This window comes from Aphelocoma coerulescens, chromosome 4A (assembly GCF_041296385.1).
Source record: "Aphelocoma coerulescens isolate FSJ_1873_10779 chromosome 4A, UR_Acoe_1.0, whole genome shotgun sequence".
NCBI lineage: Eukaryota > Metazoa > Chordata > Aves > Passeriformes > Corvidae > Aphelocoma > Aphelocoma coerulescens.
The window spans coordinates 17,828,844-17,852,638 of NC_091018.1; the positions used below are offsets into that span (position 1 = coordinate 17,828,844).

Here is a 23,795-nt window from a genome sequence, read left to right on the forward strand (position 1 = left end):
GCTCTCCCGGTGTTTGAGCGCGGCTCTCCCGGTGTTTGAGCGCGGCTCTCCCGGTGTTTGAGCGCCGCTCTCCCGGTGTTTGAGCGCCGCTCTCCCGGTGTTTGAGCTCGGCTCCCGCGGTGTTTGAGCTCGGCTCTCCCGGTGTTTGAGCTCGGCTCTCCCGGTGTTTGAGCGCCGCTGTCCAGGTGTTTGAGCTCGGCTCTCCCGGTGTTTGAGCGCCGCTCTCCCGGTGTTTGAGCGCCGCTGTCCAGGTGTTTGAGCTCGGCTCTCCCGGTGTTTGAGCTCGGCTCTCCCGGTGTTTGAGCTCGGCTCTCCCGGTGTTTGAGCGCCGCTCTCCCGGTGTTTGAGCTCGGCTCTCCCGGTGTTTGAGCGCCGCTCTCCCGGTGTTTGAGCTCGGCTCTCCCGGTGTTTGAGCGCCGCTTCCGCGGGGCCACGTGCGGGAGTAGCGGGAGATGGCGGCGCATGCGCAGTCCCGCCGCCTTTGGCGCAGCGCTGCGCGCGGAAGGATAACCTTGGAGTTGTAGTACGACGATTCCAGCGGGTCCCTCCGCCCGCCGTGCGACAGCGCTGCCCGGCGCCGCCCGGACTCTTTTCCGCGGGGATAGTTCCGGCCGCGGCCATTCGGTACTGCCGCCGCCGCCGCCATTTCGGGAGCGCCGCTTCAGCGCGCCGCGATCGCGGGCAGCTCGGCCCGGCCCGGCCCGAGCGCATCTTCTGCTGTCGCCGCCACAGACTCCCCGGCCCCTGTCCCGATGGCGACCTCCGTGGGGAACGTGGCGGACAGCACAGGTACCGTGCGCTGCGGCGCCCCCGGGGACGGGCTGGCCGGGGACAGTGGGGGCCGGGCCGAGCCCTCGCCCCCGGGGCTGCTCCCCGCTCTCCGGGCCCGCGCCCGGCGGAAGTTTCCAGAAGCAGCAGGGCCGGGGTGCCCCCGCCGCCTTTGTGGGGTCTGTGCGCCCCGGGCCCGAGCGCGGCCCTGGGTGCGCTCCGGTGGGCGCTGCCCGTGGGCAGCCCCCGGGCCGCTACCGGGGAGGCGCAGGAAGGTGTGAGTGCGGCGGGCTCGCTGCTATATTTATCGGACTATCAGGTGACTGCGTTAGAGGGCGAAGTAGGGTAAAAGCCTGACCCAAAATATGTGTCGGTTTGCCCAGAATCGCTCGCTGCACTTAGGACTTTTTTTCAGCAGTCTGGTCGAATGGAAGGTGTCCCTTCCCATGGCCGTGGAATTGGAACGAGATGATCTTTAAGGTCCCTTCCAGCCCAAACCGTTCTATGATTCTGTGGCATAGCCGTGTACTAAAACGCTTTTCTGAACAGTACGATAGCGTGTTGCATCAACAGAAGATCCTGCCCTAAATCTAGTTAGCAGATCCAGAACTTGAGGAATGGAGGAGAAATCTGACTTTTTGTAGAGTAAAAAACAAGAAGTGTTATGCTAACTGAAAGGATGAAAGGACAACACAGCTTTATCCCCCAGATTTTGGGGCTTTCTGTAACCAGAGGGGCAGGAAGAGCTGAAACGATGTCTGGGAAAAAACAGAAGGAAAAAGAGGACTTTTGGAGAAAGATGGGATAGCAGTGCAGGGATAGGGATCTAAAGAGGAACTGTAGTGATGCTGCAGTACGGTGTTTCGTACCTTCTCAGCTAGAACTGTGTCTGGTCAGCGAGGCTGCAGCATCCTCTTAGATCCCTGGAGGTAAAAAGAGCCACGTGCACGCTGGGAGAGAGTCCTGTGCTCATCCAGCACCTCCCAGCTGGAGGTAACCACTGCTCCTGTCTGGACCTAGACTGATCTGAACGCAGGGTTGAGCATGAGTGTATTGCAAGTGTTTAGGATGGTATTGGGCGGGTGGGGGAGGGAAATGCCTTGGGCACGTTTCTGATGGTTCTGTGCAGCTTTTTGTTTTGCTTGTATTGTCTGGAAGCCTCAGGGAAGGTCATTGTCACAGCACGTACTAGACTTTTTCCAAGGTCATAATCAAAGTGTGCAGCACAAGTTAGCCTAGGCACAGAAATTCATTTATGCAAGACTGGATACGGGATTTTCCTGGCTGTGAGTCCTCACTGCAATTATTTTCTTTACACATTGATTCAGTGAGCATCCATCCATGGGCTATCTTACGGATATTTTGCACTGCATAACTTCCAGCCAACTTTGTATTAGAAGTTTTGCTCGTTCTGAACTTTGTGATGCGCATGTCCACTTCATGCTTTTCAGTGAACTTTATCAGAATCATTTATAAAATAAATGCTTGGAGGTAGATGACTGGCAATTTTATACTGAGTTTGCCTTATCTCTGGGACAAAGGGTGGGTTGTTTTGTAAACAGAGCCACTTGATAAATGAAAGAAAATGTCAAGTGTTTCTTCTTTTGTTGCTTTTGGTAGTAGTTCTCATTCCCAGGTGTGAAATCTGCACCGCCTGCTCTCTTGCCCTGGAAGTTGTAACTTCAGTTTGACTTCTTGCTTTAAATAGGCAAAATGTAGCATTTAGATCATGGCTGAAAGCCTACCTTCCCAGCAGTCACAAGTATTGAAGTGTAAACTTTTGGGTTGTTTTGTTTCAGTGTGCTTTTTTGGTTTTTTTAGCTTTGAAATTTACTAAAACAATTGAAATGCATTTGAAGAGGAAATCCACTTCATGAGACATGCTCTTCCTCTGTCTGGTTTCTCTGTTTGTGCCATCAGCGGAACTTGAAAATGCTCTGACTGCCAGAAGGGCAAACCCTGTTAACAGCAGAAGGGCCAAGTGAGGAACAGTCTGCTGGTGCTCCAGAATTACCATCAGCACCATTTATAAACGGTGTGGTTTTCAGCCACAGTTCAACATTCTCATGTTGAATAAAGATTGTACCTTTTTATTTTTGCCAGTAGGTTTAACCAGATCCCAAAGTCCGTTTTGCCCATAGTCAGGGTTTGAAAAACAGGAATCTAATCTGGATGAAGATACTTGGTTACTAATTTGGTAATTACCTGAAAATGAGTGGCTTTGGTAGTTCCAGTTTACTGTAAAACAGTTTATAGCACTGACAGAGACAATGTACTGTCTGGAAAAATTACTGTACTTAGAGCGCTTGTAGTCTTATATTAAAACCTACTGGTACTAAAACCCCACATTTAAAAACAGTTTAAATAACTTCCATCAATCCCAATTTTGTAAAATTAGCACGAGGTAGTAAATTTGTACTTAATGTCTTTATGATTTTTTTTCATCACCTTCTCACAGAAGCATGAGAGTCTCTGGACTTTTGTACTACCCCACTACAAAAATGTAGGCTCAGCTGTTGAGGTGGTTTCTTGTGTTAGGAAAGGTTTATCTCTTTCATTTAAATTCAGAATTTTAAAACTGTGGGATAAGGTGGGAAGTGTTTAATGAATGGAATTAAGGGTCTGCAGAGTACAGGAGGAAAGATGAGAGATACTTGAGGTAATCAAACCTTTTAATAGTAAGAGTTTTTGGTATAAAGGCATAATTTGAAGGCCAGCACTTCTTTCCAGGATGAATGGTTGTAGGTTTTTTCCAAGCTGCACTTGTTTATTAGTTTGTAAGAAATTTTACTTACTTTTCTTACTTCCAGTTGTTTTGTGTAAAACAGGTTTTATTTAAGTTTTTCGTTCTCCACAGTTGGGTATTAAATACTAAAACCATTTTGTCACTCCTGTTCCAGCTAAGCCTCCAGGAGCAGTAACTTCTTTCCTGTACCCTATGTGTTTAATGGTTCCTCCTGTAGGCCAGTTGCATAATCATTGAAGTGTATGTTTGTCTCTCATCAGATATTGTTGTTCCAAGACCAGTTTTTTTCTGTGAAGGAATTTTGACTCCTCAAAGAAAATGTAGGAGTATGCAGGATTCAAGGAATGTTACCCATTGTGCTTTTTTTGCCTTTTTTTTAAGGGCTTTCACTACTTGTACAGCAAAACTTTATTTTGTTCAAGTCCTTTGAAGTCTTTGTCTCCTGTCCTTCATTTCCCTATTAAATTATTAGAACTTTTTTTTAGCATAGCAAAGTGTAGGATTTTCAGTCGTGGGGGAGGGTGAGGAGAGTCATTGTTCTGTTAGCAGCACTTCCACTGTTAGGAACCAAAATATATCATGACAGGAGTCTCTTTCAGAATAATGGAAAATGATTGACTTACAAATATTCACAGTCGTTACAGTCTGCATTTTTGCTACTATTAGCTGATGGAGGCAAGGACTGGTGCAGATAAGATCTTAGAGTCCCAACTGTCACCTGCTGTAGTGTTTCATCTAATTTCAAACATTTTCATCCATTAGTTGTGTACATTTGTTTTCATTGTTTTGTTTTGGTTTGGTTTTGTTTTGTTCCCATCATCTAACTTTTTGTTTTCCCCCTTTAAATGTTTTGGTGATTCTCCAGAACCAACGAAACGTATGCTTTCCTTCCAAGGGTTAGCGGAGTTGGCTCATCGTGAGTATCAGGCAGGAGACTTTGAAGCAGCAGAGAGACACTGCATGCAGCTCTGGAGACAGGAGCCTGATAACACTGGTGTGCTTTTGTTACTGTCGTCCATTCACTTCCAGTGTCGCCGACTGGACAGGTAGGTTTCTTCCCTCTGGGATTTTGCTGGGGTAAGAGAAATGCAAATTGGACTCATCAGCTTTGCAACAAACAGGAGGCCTTGCCGTTATTCTCGTGTTATTTTAATATCGTACCTATTAACATTGGAGCATCAGCCACATTGGTGTGTACTGGCAGGATTTACATGTGTAATGTTCATTCCACCTACAGTCCAAGGTGGTTTTGTTTTATTTTTTTTTTTAAGTTACAAGACTGTTTCCTGCACAGCAGCATGTTTAGTTAAAGGAGTTTTCTGATCTGAAAGTTGTTTTTATGTTCTTTCTGCTTGCCTGTTCCTGATCTTGCTTTCTGTGCCTCTAGCATTTTGAACGTCACTTTTTCTGGCTGTAAATTCATGTTTGCTGGTGAAGGAAGTAAGAACATTTGACTGAGATTTGTTTTATATAGTCTTCTGATTGAAGCTGTAGTAGTTCAGATAGGGGAAAATAAAGTGGGTGAGGATACAACAGAATTTTACATGTAAGCCATGTCCTGCTTCTTGAAAAGAATATCAAGTGGAACATTGCTTAAAGTGTACAGATGTTGGAAGAGGGATTCCTGTAGCGTTTTTTCCAAGTGTGTTGCGCTCAGGTTTGGTGAGGCAACTTGAACCCTTCTGACTGTAAATGAGACCTGTCTTTCTTCAGTACAACCTAAAATGGGAACGAGGGAGATCGGAGTTTAAGGTGGGAGCATAAACATAAAAGACAGCTCTGTAAGTCCAGATTTATTGGCTGTATGTCTGGTTCACTTAAGCATGAATGTTCATTAGAGTAACTAGATAAACAGGCAAACACTGGGTGTTGAGGGTGGGTTGGTTTGGGTTTTTTTTTTGTTTGTTTGTTTGGTTGTTTTTGGGCTGTGTTTTTTTAGTTGCTAACTTGTCTGTTCTCTCCAGGTCTGCTCACTTCAGCACTTTGGCAATCAAACAGAATCCACTGTTGGCCGAAGCCTATTCAAATCTAGGCAATGTGTACAAGGAGCGTGGACAGCTGCAGGAAGCAATTGAACATTACAGACATGCACTGCGCCTCAAACCAGATTTCATTGATGGATATATAAATTTGGCTGCTGCACTCGTAGCTGCAGGTGATATGGAAGGAGCAGTACAGGCATATGTGTCTGCCCTTCAGTACAACCCTGTAAGTAATGCTTTATTTTATAAAAGTCCATTCTTTATTACTGCCCCAGGACACAAAAGTAGCAGCTTTCATAGAATGAACAAAAGATAACCCTTTCAACCTGTATGCTATAAACTTAATGAAGTAGTTATTACTATTTTTAAGGATCTTTGAAAGGCTTCTGTAACAAAAAGTTGTATATTGCAGTAAGGGCTGCTGGTTGTTTGCTTTTCTGTATATGTAACATACTTAAGCGTTTAGATAAAGAACAGCAAGGGTTTGTTTGGTTTTCTTTTTCTGAGGGCAGAAGCTTCAGTGAATGGCCTCATACTTAGCTTTGTGTGCTTTAACGTAGTATTACAGTGAGAGAATCAGTGCTTAGACTTGAATGTGAAATCTTGAAAAATCACCAGGTATTACTTTATCATGAAGTTAGAAATTTCATGGTGCTGAGTTGCCTTGGTTAGAATTCTGCTGTAGACTGGGTTAGATTTCCACTGTGGACTGGTTTACAGAAGCATCAGTTTAGGTTTTATAGGCTGAAACTGACTGTCTATAAGTGATTCCTGTAAGACTGATTGATCTGGTGTTTGGATTTTTGGTTGTAACTGTTTCAGATTGACTTTTTAGTAAACATGGTATCAAACTGCTGTCCTCTGTTTTGCATCATGCTCATTAAATTTGTGTAGTATTGCTCAGCATGATGAAGGTATTTGCCTGCATCTTTGGTCAAACATTTTGATAAAAAAATACTTAAAGTGCAGCATCAGTCCTGTGTGCATAAATCCTTTTTCTGTAGGAAAAGCAAAAGCAAACCCAGTCCAACAAGTGCCCAGAATCTTATTTCTCTGTGTTCTTCAGCCAGTGTGAACTTGTCTAACTTAATATGTGTCTTGGGGTGACTAGTGGATGCACTGGTTAGAATAATGTGAGATGGTGGGATTTTTTACAGGGGTTGAGTTTTGTTTAGGTTAGTAAATCCTTTCATTAGTGTTGACAAAATGTCTCCATTCTCTGTGGTCTTTACTGCTAGATAATGCAGTTGCAGACTCTGCTTTAATTTCAAACAAATTAAAGAACAAGAACGTGTGGTAAAGCTATTGGAAATGGATGGATTAATGGGCAAAACAGGGAGAAAAACCTCTTTAGAGATACAGGCAGCAAAATCACTTTATATATCTATTTAAAAACCATAATGGCAATAGTGTACCTTAAGAGTACAGGTTTGGAACAATGGTTTGGGGAAAAAAAATGGGGCTTGAAATGCTTACACATGGCAAAAGGACTTAAGCTGCTGGGGGGGCATTTGTTTTCAGTTTTGTATTTCTGTAAAATAGGAGTTGTATGAAATATTACTTCTTTTTAATTCTTTACAGTTGTTCATACTAAATTTGGTCAGATTATCTGTTGTCTGTAATGCTAGGTCAAGAAAAATAATTTACATTTGTGATGTATCTACTAAGAATCTAAATTAAGCTTTAGAGGACTGGGTTGTTCCCTTGCAAGTACTCTGTGAAGACCTGTGGGGGCATTTGAAGTCCTGAAGATGATGGTGTGATTTTGATTTTTCAGGACTTGTACTGTGTTCGTAGTGACCTGGGGAACCTGCTCAAAGCCCTGGGTCGCTTGGAAGAAGCCAAGGTAGGTGTTGGGTAGAATACATGTAAACGTCAGTGTTTTGAAAACTTGAACTTTGCACCAAGTCTTCAAATCTGCGTTGATCTACAGACAGTCCGAGAAACTTCTGAAAACTGAAGGCACTGAAACACCCCAGAGTAGTTGCAGGGCAAGATATGGCATGTCCATGTTTAAAAAGTTGGTTTAAGTCAAGAAATGGAAAGTTACCGAGCCTTGCTGCTGAACTAGACTATCTGATACCATTCTGACGTATTGGGCAGGGGCTCCATCATGCTTTCATCTGGAAATAAGTAACAATCCTTCAGATCTGAGGCTTGCCTGCTGGTGCCAAGCAGAGAGCCTGTGGTTAGCTCGAGATCCCTGTACGATGCAGGTGCTATTGAAAAGGCTGCTCTTCTAAAGTCCTTTGTGGCTTGTAAGTGGAGAAGAAACTTATCCAAATGTTACCTTGTAATATTGGCTTTTAAAGATTTTTATTCTTTTAACTTTTCCCTTCCCTTGATAGTGGAAGAAAGGCTAGTAAATAATAGCTGCAGTATGCGACACACACCACCCCCCCACCCCCATCCCCCAATATCTTTTCATCATGTCTTCCCTCTCCCCTCCCCCAAAATAAAGAAATCGGAAGGACAAAGCTGGTTTGTTTGGTAAATGAACTGATCAAAAGAAAACTTGCTGTAGTGGAAAGGTGGCTTCTAGCAGTCTTGCGTTTCCTAAACTGAGAATTCGAACGCCAAGATGAGTTTAAAATTCTTGGCACGTTAAAATTTGGATTGCAGAAAGAAATTGTCTTGTTACAAGCCACCTTACGCGTCCGCGCTGCAGGGGTGAGGAGTGTGGAGAAATCAGAACCACTCTGGACTCCACGGCTGTCGCTCCAAGCCCCACGCGCATGCTCAGAAGTGGAGTGTATGAACAGCGTAGCTGTCTGTTTGGCTGCAGCACCATTTGGGGAGGGTGGGCATCTTTATGGGGTAACGGGGACTGCAGGTTCAAAATTCAATATTGTTTGATTTCTCATAACAACTTGGATGTGTGTACCACCCTAGGGCAGCCTGATTGATTTGGTCGGATCCAGGTTGAAAACATTGTGTAGCGGCATTCGGAGTTAAACAGTCTTTGAGACACTTGGTTCTCAGCCCACCAAGCGGACAGCTAACATGAATTGCACTTCACTGCAGCTTTAGTGTGACTGGTATAGGCCAAGACACTGCGCCTGCCTTAGGTTGCTGACTTCTTTGTTTCAGAGCTCTGGAGACACCTAGTTTGAAAGTGTTATTCCGTTTTGTGAGAACTTAATAAACGAGGAAAAACATCTTGAGTAAATTGCAATGTGTTTCTTTGGTTATCAGTCCATTTGAAAGATCAAGCCAGCAGATTCCTTACAGTTTGAACTAAAATTTAATTTCTTTGTAGATATTTCAGAGCCTTTCTTCCAAAAAAAAAAAAAGTCCCTGCTGTATGCAATTGCCCGATTAACCCTCTCCCTTCTGCATGTCTCCCTTGTTACAGACAGATTATCCTCATTCCCATGTGTTAAGACATATCCAAAAAAATGCAATTGCTTTGTTGAACTCTTACTAATGATCTTGTTTTATTTTCTCTCTTGTTTTTGGTTTTTCACCACTGATATTGTATTTAGAAGGTTTCAGGTGGGTGAAACCTCCTATTCCATGCGTAAGGTGCCTCGCTGAAGGGAGCTCGAGGCCTGGATCTAGGGCAGACACACACCTCCTCCTCCTCTTCCAGCAAGGAACGCACCGAAAAGTCACATGATGAGAAATATGGTAACGGGTTTGTAACTGCCACAGCAAAACCATTTGCCTCCATGCCTGAATCTTCTGTCTTGTGGCTTCAGAAACAGCTTAAAATATTTAATTACAAGCAAGTAATGTAAGAATATTTTATACTATTAGCCACAAATTCTTTCAAAGAAATAAAGTAAAAGTAAATTAAAATATTTTTTAAAGAAATAATTGGAGATAGTTAATAGTAAAAGCTTCTAACTCTTCTGGTTGTTCATTTTTTTCCTTTTTTCTTCTTTGTTTGGATTGCAGCGTTCTGCTCTTCTGATGATGCGCTGTGATCCTGCAGTAGCGCAAAGGCTGCGCAGCGGTAACGCGCATTGCGTGCGATTAAAGCCCCCGTGAACGGTTGACTCGATGATTAATCTCTGATCGGGCGACTGCCCGAGCTCCAGGCTGCGGCCTTTTGGATAAAATTGGGTCGTAATGCATTTACAGAGTCCAGACATCAAATTTAACATGCGAGTTTTGTGTGGGCCTGTCTGGTAGATTAATGATTCTGGTTGGCCGTTCACTGCACCTTGGGGCAATCACTAGAGCCAAGCAGTTCGCAGCGATAGCGTGGCGCCGTGCTGGGTAGGATGCGCAGCGATTTCTTGCGCTTGCATTACAGGGACCTAAACCTTCATGCAATCCTGTCATTTGAGGTTTTGAAGCTGCAGGAGAGGTTGAATTGTGTTTGAAGAAACCAGCAAACAAGATAAAGATGGGGTGTGTCATCTCATTTGCCAAGCACACTTAAAACTGAGGAATGGCTTCATCTTTTTCTGTAGCTTTTTTGGTTTGAGTTTTTGTTTTTTTTTTAAAGTAATTTCTATCTGATTTAGAATATTGGAAAATTTTATTTCAGAGTGAAGTTGTTTTTGCACGGTAATTTTTTGATTTTTACGCACCTGGAGGCGGCATATGTTTCTGGTGAACTACTTGAATTGTTTCTAAGGTGATTTCTGTGGTGATTTGGTGTCTGAAGGAATGTTAAACTGTTACCAGCATAACTGAAAAATGGTGGGCTTGCACCTGGGTTTTGGTTTGCGCTGGCGCAGGATCAACAACAGTTTGCAGCGCATTAGTTTTGGCGCAAGCTAGCCTATACTGCAGGGTCACTTTTGGCTGGTTAGAGAAGGCATACTAACAATTATTTTTTCTCATTTTTTTCTTTTTACAAATATTCCCCTTCCCTTGTATCTCTCTTCTTTAACTATTCCAAGGCCTGTTACTTAAAAGCAATTGAGACTCAACCAAACTTTGCAGTGGCTTGGAGTAATCTTGGCTGTGTTTTCAATGCCCAAGGAGAAATTTGGCTTGCAATTCATCACTTTGAAAAGGTAACTACCTAAGGGAGTCAGCTTCAGCTAGATTTGTATGTACGTGCAGTTGTGTGCTTGCAGGTGATAGGAATATTTTGATAGTGGAGAACTTTGTATGGTCCTCTTAGTTAACAGCTCATGTTAATTGTTTTTTTAAACTTGCTAGTGTTTCAAACTGCCTGTATGCTGCTAGAGACAGACACTTAGAACTGCCCTAGGACTTCATACACGTCAAATACGAAAAAATTAATTAAATTTTTCTTCAGCCCTTTTTCGGACTAAATTTTTTTAAAATCTGATTAGATGATAATGTTTTGCATGTTTTATGTGTGAGAGAATCAACTTGGTCCTTAAAATCATTTTTCATTGTGACTTTTGTTTCAGGTATTACTGTCCTTTGAGTATCTGAGAAGAACAGTTTTAGGTGACACATTAATTCCTCTTCTCCAGGGTTATTTTTCACCACTGTACAGACTTCTCTAGATTAGTGTCATTAACTAGTTGTCTGATTCCTTCCAATTAGTATCTAATTGGCACCGTAATTAATTTTGTACTCATTTCTAAAGTTGGATTTAAGATGTGGCAACAGTTTCTTTCTGAAATTCATAGCTTTAAATCTACAGAAAAAAGTCTAGCTGCTCAAGATTTTTTTTGGGGGGGGGGGATCTGTGTCTAGTTCGTGATAGCTGAAGTATTTTAATTTGGGATTAATAGTTCCCATGAGACTGTAAGAGTGTGGGGCTTGTCAGAAATTCACATGTAGCTTTGTACTGCAGCTTCTGTAACTTCATCAGTTTCTTAAGTAGTTTTTTGCATTTTATTAGTTTTGAAGAGAGCGAAGATGTTCTAGTTAAATGGCTACTGAATTTTCCCTGCACACGTGATGTATTTGCCCTTTTCTTGTTCTTGAGCACAGTCTCTATTTTTCTGCACTGGTAAAGTTTTAGAATTCTGTCTCACTTTGCAGTAGATAAAGGATACAGATAAGGTTTTTTAGGGTTTCTCCTCTTAAAAACAAGCTAAAGACAACATAGCATCAGTAGACAGGAGTGTTAAGTATGATCAGCCTAATGTGAAATAAATGCTTAGCACTTTATTCTGCAGTAGTTGCAACTGAATAGGTAAGCAGACAAATAAATTTGAAGGTAGTACGTGCTGTCATTTCTACAGATAAATAATTTTGCTCTGTGATTGGTTTATATAAGTTTTCCTTCATTACTAGGTTATTAATAAAGTCTTAAAAGTTTACAGATTATAGTTATCAAGTTTCAAAAAAGCATCAAACAACACAATTTCATAGATAATGTTTTTGTGTTAAATACTCAAAACTTTTACTTCAAAAATATTTTCAGGCTGTAACACTTGACCCAAATTTTTTGGATGCTTACATCAATCTGGGAAATGTTTTGAAGGAGGCAAGGATATTTGACAGGTAAGCAGATCAATACTGTTGCTCTCTGTGGCTTGTCAGGTGTGTCAAGATACAGATTATGTTCCTTCTGTAAAGTGTCTATGGACAGGGGTAGCAAAGACTTCAGCTGTAGGGTGAGCAAGCAAGTGGCTTTGAAGTGCAGACAGACCAGGCTACTGGTCTATTTAAATAAAAATAAAAAATTACAGTGAAATATATTCTTTCATATTGCTTTCTTGTACAATGCACTGTCAAAAATGAGAGTTTCTGATGAAAATAGATTTGAAATTAAGGCTGGGGAGGGTGAAAATAAGATGCACGAGAAAGGCCTGAATACATGAATTTTCTGTTTTCATTATGTGATTCAGAACATAATTTGCAAGTGTGTCTCTTCTAAAATTTTCCTTCTGTGTGAGACAAACTAAAATGCTGGAATTCAGCTAAACATTTGATTGAATAGTCTGTATTTGTGACATGTCCTCCTCGTGTTATTGCCTTGAGTTGCAATAGTGCTGCTGTCTTGTTGAGCTAATGTGTTCTGAGACTTCTAATCTGATAAGTGAATCTTTTGTTTCTGGGAAAAGATCCAGGCTGTGTTGTTTTTATGCAATGTACCATATTGCATCTGTTAATTGGTTTATAATTTCTGATAGCTGTGGTTTGTGGCCCCAAATTTAATAAAAACTTGCAAGGAACAGGTTAATTATCTGCATTGCACACAGTCTAAATGATTCAGTGATATCTGATTTAACCATGAATTAGTGGACCAGAGGGATGTTTTTTCATAATTTCAGATTTTGCATCACCTTTTAAACATTACTTACTATGTATATTGTTACGATTTTCCTAGAAACTGGATTTGAATACATCAGCCATTTGTATAGTGCTATAGGAGCACATAATTAAAGATTTCACTTTTGAACAAAGTGATGATTGAAGTCTTAAGTAAATCATGATAGGTTACTGGAAAGAATAAAGACATAAGATGATACTGTTTATCTTGTTAAAATGGAATAATAAATTGGCAAAAAATGGAGTAAGACAAAAAAGGTGTTTTTCCTAGTAATGAAGAGTGTTAAAAAAAAGTAGCTGAAAGCTTTGCTTGTTTTTCAGCAGACCTAATACTGTTCACTAAACACTGTACCAAGCAAGGTAAGTAATTCCTGCTCTCTGGATGATTGTTTACCTTCTCTTTTTTTTTTTCTTTGTTTTTTTACAGAGCTGTGGCAGCTTACCTGCGAGCCTTGAGTTTGAGCCCAAATCACGCAGTTGTGCATGGCAACCTTGCCTGTGTGTACTATGAGCAGGGCCTGATAGACCTGGCTATAGACACCTACAGGAGGGCCATTGAGCTCCAGCCCCACTTCCCTGATGCCTACTGCAACTTGGCCAATGCCTTGAAGGAGAAAGGCAGTGTAAGGAGCACTTCTTTCCTTCTTAGAATTACACTGAATGCTTTTTTAATAGACACCAGCAGTCACCAGTTTTGTTAAGATGGATGTTAACCTCACTTACTTAAATGGGAGAATAATTCAGGAAATCTCCATCTTGAACCTTTTAAAAGTGATTTTATAATGACTTCTCATAAACAATGCTTTTACAATAAATGTTACTATATTAACAGTGTCCCTTTTTTTCAAGGTGGTAGAAGCAGAAGAATGCTACAACACAGCCCTTCGACTTTGTCCCACTCATGCAGATTCTCTCAACAATCTGGCAAACATCAAGCGGGAGCAGGGCAATATTGAGGAAGCTGTCCGTCTTTACCGGAAGGCTCTTGAGGTACAGTTGAGTGGGAGGGAGAGGTGGGTGGTTCAGGTTGGGAATTTTTAATAGTAGGACCTAGGTTTTTTCCTCCTCTCAATAAAAAAAAGTAAGAAAATACAGTAATAAATGCATAAGTATTTTTGCTGTGGTCTGCTTGTGACATTTGAGACAGAGTCCGTTTCTTTTTCTTCCAGGTGTTTCCAGAGTTTGCTGCAGCACATTCAAACTTAGCAAGTGTTCTGCAACAGCAGGGAAAGTTACAGGAAGCTCTGATGCATTACAAAGAGGCTATTAGGTAAATGCATACTCTCTGTAAGGGTCCCAGCCTTTCCTAATTGGGAAAGTGCCTAGATTTGTATAGAAGGTGATTTAGTCATGTGTTTTAATTTGCGTAGTTGCTCAAGTGGAAAAGTCTGGATGTGAGTGTGTCTTCTCCTTGGAGGAGGAGCTTTTCTTGTTCATGACATATTATCTTTATTTTTCAGAATCAGCCCCACATTTGCAGATGCTTATTCTAATATGGGAAACACTTTGAAGGAGATGCAGGATGTTCAAGGAGCTCTGCAGTGCTACACCCGTGCCATTCAGATAAACCCAGCTTTTGCTGATGCCCACAGCAATCTGGCCTCGATTCACAAGGTAGCACATGCAAATGATTCACTCTTATAAGAGTGTGGTGGGGCACTGTGAGTAGTTACCCTGAGGATATTTTTACCTGCTGACTCATTTCTGTGTCTTCACAGGATTCAGGGAATATACCAGAAGCTATTGCCTCTTACCGTACTGCTCTGAAACTGAAACCTGATTTCCCAGATGCCTATTGTAACTTGGCCCACTGTTTGCAGGTGAGGAAGATGAGGCTTTGATTGTAATTCTCAGGATTCCTATGTAGCAGATTACTAATTTAAATGTAAAGAGTTAGATTTAAATGAGAAGATAAGATTATACAGTCGTCAACAGTAATTACAGAAGTTCTCACTTCCATTTTTGGAAGAAACATTAATCTCAACCTGTGAAATAACTGATGCAGGTTGAAGGAAGCTGTTGTCCTAATCTTTATTTTTCCTTTTTTTTTTTAGATTGTCTGTGACTGGACAGACTATGATGAAAGAATGAAGAAGCTGGTTAGCATTGTAGCTGATCAGCTGGAGAAAAACAGACTGCCTTCTGTACACCCACATCATAGCATGCTGTATCCCCTTTCTCACAGTTTTAGGAAGGCAATTGCTGAGAGACATGGAAATCTCTGTTTGGACAAGGTAGGAAGTTCTATACAGGCCAGTTGTGATTGAAGTTCTTTGGGGCTTTGCCTGTTTCTGCTCAGAATCAAATACTCAGATTGTCAGTATTAGCCTTTGTAGGCTTTCTGAGTCACTGACATGTAAAGAGATAGGATGTAATATTCACAGCTGTTAGTGCTTCGTGAGTTTTGAGACAGACTACTTGAGCAGGTTGCCAGTTACAAATGAAAATATGCTGTCAGCTGGTGGCAGGGTCTGGTTAATGAATGGTATCAGTATATTTAATGATCAGGGGTGGGATATTGAAACTGTTAGAAAAGCAGAAATGCACTAGCAATGTCTCTATTTGTCTGAGAGCAGAGACATCACATCTTGTGACACAGTGTGTGGGCACTGCACTTGGCTCCAGTGGAATACATAGAATAACATATGTCCATGACTGCTTGCTTGAACGTGGGATAAGGTTAATTTCGCAAACTCCTAGGAGGTTTTTGTCCTTTTGTTTAGATTTTAGTTCCTGATTTTGTAAACACTCACGTGTTTTCTTGGCAGATTAATGTTCTTCACAAGCCACCATATGAGCACCCCAAGGATCTGAAGGCCAGTGAAGGTCGACTTCGTATTGGCTATGTGAGCTCTGACTTTGGAAACCATCCAACCTCACACCTAATGCAGTCAATTCCAGGCATGCATAACCCAGACAAATTTGAGGTAAAAATATAAACGGCATACTTAAAGCTTTAAATATGGCTGTAAGTGGCACTTCTTCTTGGTGCAAGCAATTAAACAAGGAAAGAGCAAATCTGTGCTTCTTGGGTTTGTTTTTTTATGGGTTGAAGAGTTCTTCAGTCCGAGTCATCCTCCTTTCCCAGTATGAAGTGTTGTTTTCAGATACACTTTCAGTTTCCTAACTGGGAGTGATGCCATGAAGATTTTTTGCCTTTTCTTTTATACCCCTGTTATACCTTTTTTACAACTTCTGCATTCTTAGTGCTTTTTGCCTACATTCTTGGACTTGTTTGTCAAGCTGAGACTAAACATTTTAGAATGTGTCAGTGTGCCCCAGACCCCAAGGTCCTCTCCAGAACACATTCTGTAAACTGAGATAGAACCATCCAGGAGAAGGCTCCTTGGGGAGGGGAGCTCACTCGAGCTTCTCCTTGGGGAATCTTTGATAGATCTGCTAATTAGTAAGACCTGTAATGTTACACCAGATCTTTTGTGGGGTGTGCATTGCGATGCATATGACCTGGACGTGTGCACCTAAGGATCCTTAAAATAAATACCAAGGTAAAATCCCTTTTCCCCTTCTAACCATGTATGACTCTTGATTTTAAGACCAGGAAAAGGCATCAGGAGAACTAGTCACTGTTAAAAAGCTTCCCTGAGGCTTAGCTTGTCTGTTCAGCCTGATTCATAGTTATGATTCTCACTAATTAGAAAGTCAAAGGTGACTTGTAGAAGGCATTCTTAGAGAATTTAATTCTTATACAAATCTTCTGTTAAATTACTTTGCCTTGCACTCATGAGAACGTTGGATATATGTCTGTGCAGTATGCAGTGCCATACTCTGGCACCAGAAATAGGCCTGGTTCAAATGTGTCAAAAAATGGCCCAGTGCCTTTTTTTTTTTGCTTCTTTCTCAGCTGGTAGACGCCACATAAATTAATATGGTTTGTGTGAAACTAGATGTAATTTAAAATTGCAATATAGCACAGTTATTTTATGGGCAAGTTGTCATAGATACTGTTTTTGGTGCCTCATATTCTAGGTGTTCTGTTATGCCCTGAGTCCTGATGATGGGACAAACTTCCGTGTAAAAGTGATGGCTGAAGCAAATCATTTCATTGACTTATCTCAGGTGAGCTTGTTTTATGCTTTGACCTTTTAGCAAACCTAGATTTTTCTAAATGAAGAAGGAGGAGATGAGCCTGTAGTTTGAGATTCTTACTTTAAATCATTTCTTGAATTAAGTTGATGTTAGTCTTGAGAATTTTGAAATTTGTAGATGTATTGATGTTAGACCTTACCTGGGATGTGGTGGTTATCTTGTGATCTCTGCTTATTAAAAAGTAACATTATCATTATTTATTAACTCTCACATTAGATCTCAAGATAAGTCATACTTAAATGTCATGGAGAAATCAAGATGTCACAACTGCAACATTTAGGCTTTCTTTAGGTTCAGTGTGAAAACTGACCAGGATTTCAGTATACACAGAAGTCAAGACAAAATCCTGAAGAGTAGTTAATTGGCTTATTCTTGACCTTCAGTTTGATCTTCTGTACTACCTTAGTTTGTGAATGTGCCACTTGACCCGTGTGAGCTTTGATTACTAATTAGCCTTAGAAGAGTGGGTATGGGGGAGGCTGTTCTGGTTTGTACAACCTCAGTTTCTGCTTTAGCTTTTGTTTTACTGCTGCTGAAGTTCACTGCTGCATTGAGGACTTAGACTTCTGTAAAACCAGGCATAACTAGATTTAAGTCTCACTTAAATTAAATTATGCAGTTGGCATCTATCTGTTGTTACACTGATGACTAACCACATTTATTACTGGAGGACTGAAAACACAAAGAACTTGTATTTATGTATTTATTCATTCTTAGATACCATGTAATGGAAAAGCAGCAGACCGCATCCATCAGGACGGGATTCACATTCTCATTAATATGAATGGCTACACCAAAGGAGCCCGAAATGAATTGTTTGCCCTGAGACCAGCACCTATTCAGGTAACCAAGTCAGAGGGCTCTTAGTAAGCCAGAATCAATGTCAGAGTTTTTTGGGGGGATTTTTTGACTAAAGATTTTCTAAAATGCCTATGGAAAGAGAATGAGAGGAACCATAATTAGTGTCAGTCTAGACTACAAGAGTTGTCTCAGGTCAGAGAAGCTGTAATCACTGGTTTGTGTTCTGGCTTAAAGCTGCACATAGTGGAGAAAACTTGATTGAGACATGAATTTTAGAATATCTTTGAGCTGTTCACTGTCTTGGTAGTGAAAGTTTGGAGTTAGGGGTTGATCTTCAGTTGGTAAAGCAGAAGAAGGAACTTGAACCTGTATGTGGCAAAACCTTGATTTCTTGTTTTTTAGGCAATGTGGCTAGGGTATCCTGGAACCAGTGGGGCATTGTTCATGGATTATATCATCACAGATAAAGAAACTTCCCCAGTTGAGGTGGCTGAGCAGTATTCAGAGAAATTAGCTTACATGCCAAACACTTTCTTTATCGGAGACCACGCCAACATGTTCCCCCATCTGAAGGTATGTTGGAAGATGGGGCAAGAAAAGTAGGTGTTTTCCATAGGTGTCTTTATGAAATGGCACTTAGTATAGTATTGGTAAGTGATCTTGTAACTTCTTGAAATCTTTTTTTTCTTACAGAAAAAAGCAGTCATTGATTTCAAGTCCAATGGTCATATTTATGATAACAGGATTGTTTTGAATGGCATTGACTTGAAGGCATTTCTTGACAGCCTTCCTGATGTCAAGATTGTTAAGGTGAGAGCTGCTCTTGTCTGTGTACAGTCCTGGGGACTGAAGGTAGTACTCCCTCTGATGCCTGTGTGATTTATCTCAGATGAAGTGTCCCGACAGCTGTGACAATGCCGATGGCAATGCCGCCCTCAGCATGCCAGTCATCCCTATGAACACCATTGCAGAGGCTGTGATAGAGATGATTAATCGTGGACAAATTCAGATTACTATCAATGGATTCAACATCAGTAATGGATTAGCAACTACTCAGGTGAGGCACTTCAGGACACTGTTCTCTTGGGCTTTATGTTATATATGTATGTTTTAACATAACGAAGAAAAGCCTCCAAGCAAATGTGTTTTCTGTCATGTTGATTCATTTAGTTGTCATATTGAAGGAAGCTCATTATAAGCCACAGATGTAATGGAAGATGATCTTCCCCGCCCCCCAAAGATAGAGGAATTGTATCTAGAGGTATCTAAAGTCCAAAGAAATTCATTCTTGTTGCATAAAGAAGATATTTGTTTGTTCTGAATTTGAAGGCAAGATTTCCTTACTGCCTGCAGCCTACTGAGATTTGTGACCTGTTATTCAGTGTCAGTTGTGTTTTTCTGTTGGAAAAAAAAATTGCTGAGTAATAGAATAGAGGCAAAGTTACTCCACTGTATTTCAACATTTATTCATCTCCTTACATCTTTCAGAATTATATGTTGTATTACCACCTCTCAGGGCTTAACAATTCATGGGATTTTAGTGACAGTTACTGGTGGTGTTTTAACTCTTCTTCCACTGCAGAACAGTTTTTCCCTTTCAGAAATGCCATATTGTGACATTGGCATAACTCGTTATCTTGTGAATTCTACTCAGTTCACAGTCCCTCAGGAACCTCTTTTACATCATTTTGATACCTTTTATTGCCACTGCTCTCTTCATAATCTCATACCTTGTTTTATTTTGGAGCTCTTTTGTTCACAACTGAGACTTTACTTTGAGTTGGTAATAGTTTCTCTTAGTTTGGTCCGTAAGGCTGTTTTTTTCTGAAGTTGTCATCTGAGAATCATAGAGAATTCTTGTCTTAACGCTCCACCACTGAGATGAAACACTCCTAAGCTCTGTCTGTGCACTTCTAAAACAGGATTTCTATCATTCAGTGACACTAATTATAGCACTTCTTTGTGCTGAGATCAGCTGCTTTTGAGCATAGGTCAACAAGAACTGAGCATTGTGTTTTTTGAGGTCTCGGTTTCCTAAATAAGTAGCATGTTTACCAACTTCTTTAGAGCTGTTGTGCATCTTCTAACAGTCAGTGACAGCGAGTCATTGTCATTCACATCAAGTGTGTCATCAGTGGCTGGCTGCAATGCCACTGTCTAAATTTTAAACACATATGTATGTAAAAATACATATATAAGGAAGAAGGCTCTAAGTAGCTGTGTTGCTCTGTCTGTTTAGTTTTGATCCCATTATTGCATGTCATTATTAAAAAAAAAATTGAAAATCCTGCTTCCATTTTACTAATCCTCAGGACTCTTGCATGGTATCTTGATTATCCCAACTTCATCCTCTGCTGCTTTTTATTAGCATATTCTTATTCTTTGTGAATGCTTTAAGATTCATTTTTTTTACAAGTTCATAATTAACTCTTCTAATCTAATTTTTAGCATTTTCATTATTTTCCTTGTCAACTGGTTCCTTACAGTCTTATCAGTTAAATCTGAGTCTGTATCTATTGATTATCTGTTCTGTGCTTACTGTATTCTATCTTAAAAAAAAAAAGCACACACAAAAAACCCACCCAAAAATAAACCACAAAATTCCAAACAAGCCAAACCCCATCTTTGCTTTCTAAATACCTTTTTATTCTGTCTTTCAGTTTTAATTTTATTTTTGGTCTCGAGGAAATTAAGTGACCTTAAGGAGGATAGGATTCCATGTGTAATGCCTCTTTATATGATTCTTCTTTCCAATTATTCCAGTTACTTGGAATTTCGGGGAGATATAGGAAGGGCATGAAAATGCCCAGTGTTTTTTGCCTTGGTGGTTGCAACATTGTGGCATCCACAAGCGTGTACACATACCAGTTAAATTCTTGCGGTGGGTAAGTAGACAATTTTGTTTTGTATCATAAAACCAAAGATATGCTTACAGTAATTTGTTATGCTAACAAATGTGTCTCAGGACATTTCCACAGGGCATAGTCTTGTTTCCTGCAGTCTCAGTGTTTCAATAGCTTTTTTTTTTCTCCTTTAGATTAACAACAAAGCAGCAACTGGTGAAGAAGTTCCACGGACTATAATTGTTACTACCCGTTCTCAGTACGGCTTACCAGAGGATGCTGTTGTGTACTGTAACTTCAATCAGCTGTATAAGATTGATCCTTCCACCTTGCAGATGTGGGCTAATGTGAGTATCTGTATCCAGTAGGAAATCTAAGGTCAGACTTCTGGCATAGCTGTTCAGGTTAGCTAAAACTTCATGCAAGTTAAGTTTTAACTTCTCTGTGGAAAACGTTGACCTTGAGCCATTTGAATCCTTACAGTGCTCATGTGCAGGGCTTAGTGTTAGCAGAATATAGAGTGTTTTAGATGTATTTCACATGATACCTGTGCATCTAGCCAGTGAAAATTTATGTTTTGGACAGCCTAAGTATGCTGGTTCTCCATTGTGAAATAATTTTGGATTTCCTTAGAGTCTCTGCAATTGAGTTACAATTGGCCTCGGCAGTTGATAGATTGATAAATCTGTATCAGGTTCCAGCTTACAGTGTATTGCTGAGAGCTACTGGGGGGTAATTTTTTATATTCCATAGTATGGGCCTATAAACAAATGAGACCATTAATTTCAAGACTTAGTCTTTTAAGAACTGCTCTGTGAAGTGTTGCTCAGAGTTGCTGTCTCTTTCAGTGGGATTAGAAATACAATCCTGGTGATCTCATTCATAATGATCTGTTGAATTTCTGCTCTATACCTCAAAGTACTGAATGATGATGGCTTCCACTTAATTTTAGTATGTGGCAATTTCTTCTTCAGAAAAATAAATGTTCCTCTCTGAAATTTCTGTATTTGCTTTTTATTTTTGTTATAGATCCTAAAAAGAGTTCCCAACAGTGTGCTATGGCTGCTACGTTTCCCAGCTGTAGGAGAGCCCAATATCCAGCAGTACGCACAGAACTTGGGTCTTGCCCAAAACCGAATCATCTTTTCACCTGTTGCCCCCAAAGAAGAGCATGTGAGGAGAGGGCAGTTGGCTGATGTTTGTCTGGACACTCCCCTTTGCAATGGGCACACAACTGGCATGGATGTGCTCTGGGCTGGAACACCAATGGTCACTATGCCAGGTAATGCAGCAGGGAACCTACACTGAACACATGCGTTGGAATGTTGGTAATTTTTTAGTAACAGCAAACACATCAAACTTTGCTCCTTGTGGAGGCAGAAGGAAGGTAACTCCTAGTGTGTGATAAGTGTCTTGATAAACTCATTCCTGGTTGTTTTTGTTGGTTTTGATGTGCCTTTTATTTTCTTTTCTTCAGGCGAGACTCTTGCCTCACGAGTTGCTGCCTCACAGCTCACTTGCCTGGGTTGTCTTGAGCTGATTGCAAAAAGCAGACAGGAGTATGAGGATATTGCTGTGAAACTGGGAACTGACCTGGAATAGTAAGCAGACTTGGGACTCTGTAATGTGGGAACATCAAGAATGTAGAGTACTGTATTTGGGCACAGTGCTGAGACATGAGTTTTAATCCTGCAGATACTTTATATTTAAAACAGCTGGGCAGTCCTCTTCTAGAGGTGTCTTGTGTTGCAGTTAATTCAGCTTCTGCTTTTATGGTAACTTAGCAGCACTCCCAATTGAACGAAAATTCTGAAGAAACTGCTTATGTGCAAAAGTGCAATATAGTTCCCGTTTTGTTCTTTTTAAAGTGAAGATTAAGCAGTTTGTCGCTTCAAGTTAAAATCATGCTGTGAAGTGTTACTGCACTACAGATAATGCAGCAAGTTAATGTTGCAGCTCCTCTGAATTGAAGTGGTCATACTGGTCTGTATCAGAAATGATGAGATAGAACAGGAATTTGGTGGAGGTGGGGGGCAGGTGTTTTTGAAACAGTTTGTACAGGCAGTTCTGGGTTAGCTGAAAACAGCAGGTTTCAAAGGTAAACAGTATTATGTAGTGTTTGGAGTGTCTCATGACTGCTTTAACTCTCTTTTGTAGCCTGAAAAAAATCCGTGGCAAAGTCTGGAAGCAGAGAATATCCAGCCCTTTGTTCAACACGAAGCAGTACACGATGGACCTGGAGCGGCTGTACCTCCAGATGTGGGATCACTACGCTGCGGGCAACAAACCGGACCACATGATCAAACCAGTGGAGGCCAGCGAGTCTGCATGAAGGGAGACTGGGTGTGCCCACCAGGAACTCTCCAGGAACTGAGCCTCTCCAACACTTGTGCAGAGATGATGAGCTAAAAACTGTGCATTTCTACTTAATCTGCCTGGTACTCTGTGGCTGAAGTAATACATGATGGTGATTAAAGCACAGCCAGACCTATTTCTTGCATGATAGGGAAAGACTCAATAGAGCCTGGGATCCTTTTATTCCATGAGGAATTTGAATGGGATTGAGCCGTGTACATGTGAGCCTGTGTGTGTGAGTGACAAAGTGGTTGCTGGGGGAAGTTTGAACTGCCCAACCAATTTATGATATCATGGATTGATTTAATCTTCCTACAAACCTCTCTCCTTTTATGTGGATTGGGAATTGGAGCGTTTTAACATTTGATTTTGGGTACTCCTGTTGGTATATATGTGGTTCTCCCATGACAAGATTTCCAGCTAGCGAGTTGCTCCCTGTGTTAATTTCTAAACTGCGTGGACTGAAGGGGCATATGTGCTGGTGTAGTCTTTTTTTATAGGTTTTATAAACCACTTGAGCCTATATCAGCCTTTTAATGTTTGACCTCTGTTTTGGAGCTCTCTGTAATGTGTTGGTTAAGATAAGGACTTCTGGGGTTTTTTTTGTTTTGTTTTGTTTTGTTTTTTAAGCTTCTCCAATAACTCAGCTAATTGGCTTCATGATGGCAGCTCCTATTCTGTTGAAAAACCAAATTTGATTTGAAGTTAATCCTCCCCACAAGTGTTTGAGGTAAACACAAACTGGTGCCAAATACAGATCTTTCAGGAATGATTGTTAATTATGTATAGGGATGCAGTCCTAGGTACTGTAGCAAAGACTTTAAAAAAAAAAAAAAAATAAAGCTTTGGTTTGCCAGTTTGACTCATTTGACCGGTGTTTCACGTTTTGTCCTGCTGTCAGAAAAAAAACCTCGCTGGCCTTTCCTCTTCCTCGGCGTCCCGTTTTGAGCGGCTGTTTGGGGCAGAAATGCGTGTTTCCGCTGGGAATTGGCGCCCGCGGAGTTTGCGCGCTGCCGGCGCCGCCCGTGTGCGCAT

General features: G+C 41.0%; 1 protein-coding gene across 3 annotated transcripts; it reads left to right on the forward strand.

Moving 5' to 3' along the window:
* Nucleotides 1-601: 601 nt before the first annotated feature.
* Nucleotides 602-23,622, forward strand: OGT (O-linked N-acetylglucosamine (GlcNAc) transferase). Of its 3 annotated transcripts, none has more exons than XM_069015559.1 (22): nucleotides 607-789; nucleotides 4,410-4,560; nucleotides 5,479-5,722; nucleotides 7,274-7,342; nucleotides 10,353-10,469; nucleotides 11,804-11,883; nucleotides 13,082-13,277; nucleotides 13,504-13,644; nucleotides 13,824-13,924; nucleotides 14,115-14,268; nucleotides 14,373-14,474; nucleotides 14,709-14,888; nucleotides 15,423-15,581; nucleotides 16,642-16,731; nucleotides 17,479-17,604; nucleotides 17,965-18,135; nucleotides 18,256-18,372; nucleotides 18,452-18,619; nucleotides 20,600-20,752; nucleotides 21,435-21,687; nucleotides 21,883-22,006; nucleotides 22,563-23,622. In XM_069015559.1, exons 1-22 carry the CDS (start codon nucleotides 753-755, stop codon nucleotides 22,735-22,737), a joined length of 3,108 nt encoding a protein of 1,035 aa, XP_068871660.1. In that variant the 5' UTR covers nucleotides 607-752; the 3' UTR covers nucleotides 22,738-23,622. The 3 variants fall into 3 exon arrangements, with proteins under 3 accessions (XP_068871662.1, XP_068871660.1, XP_068871661.1); XM_069015560.1 differs by having other exon boundaries at nucleotides 624-789; nucleotides 4,380-4,560; XM_069015561.1 differs by lacking the exons at nucleotides 21,435-21,687; nucleotides 21,883-22,006; nucleotides 22,563-23,622 and adding an exon at nucleotides 20,326-20,447 and having other exon boundaries at nucleotides 602-789; nucleotides 4,380-4,560; nucleotides 20,600-20,731.
* The last annotated feature ends 173 nt before the right edge of the window (nucleotides 23,623-23,795 follow it).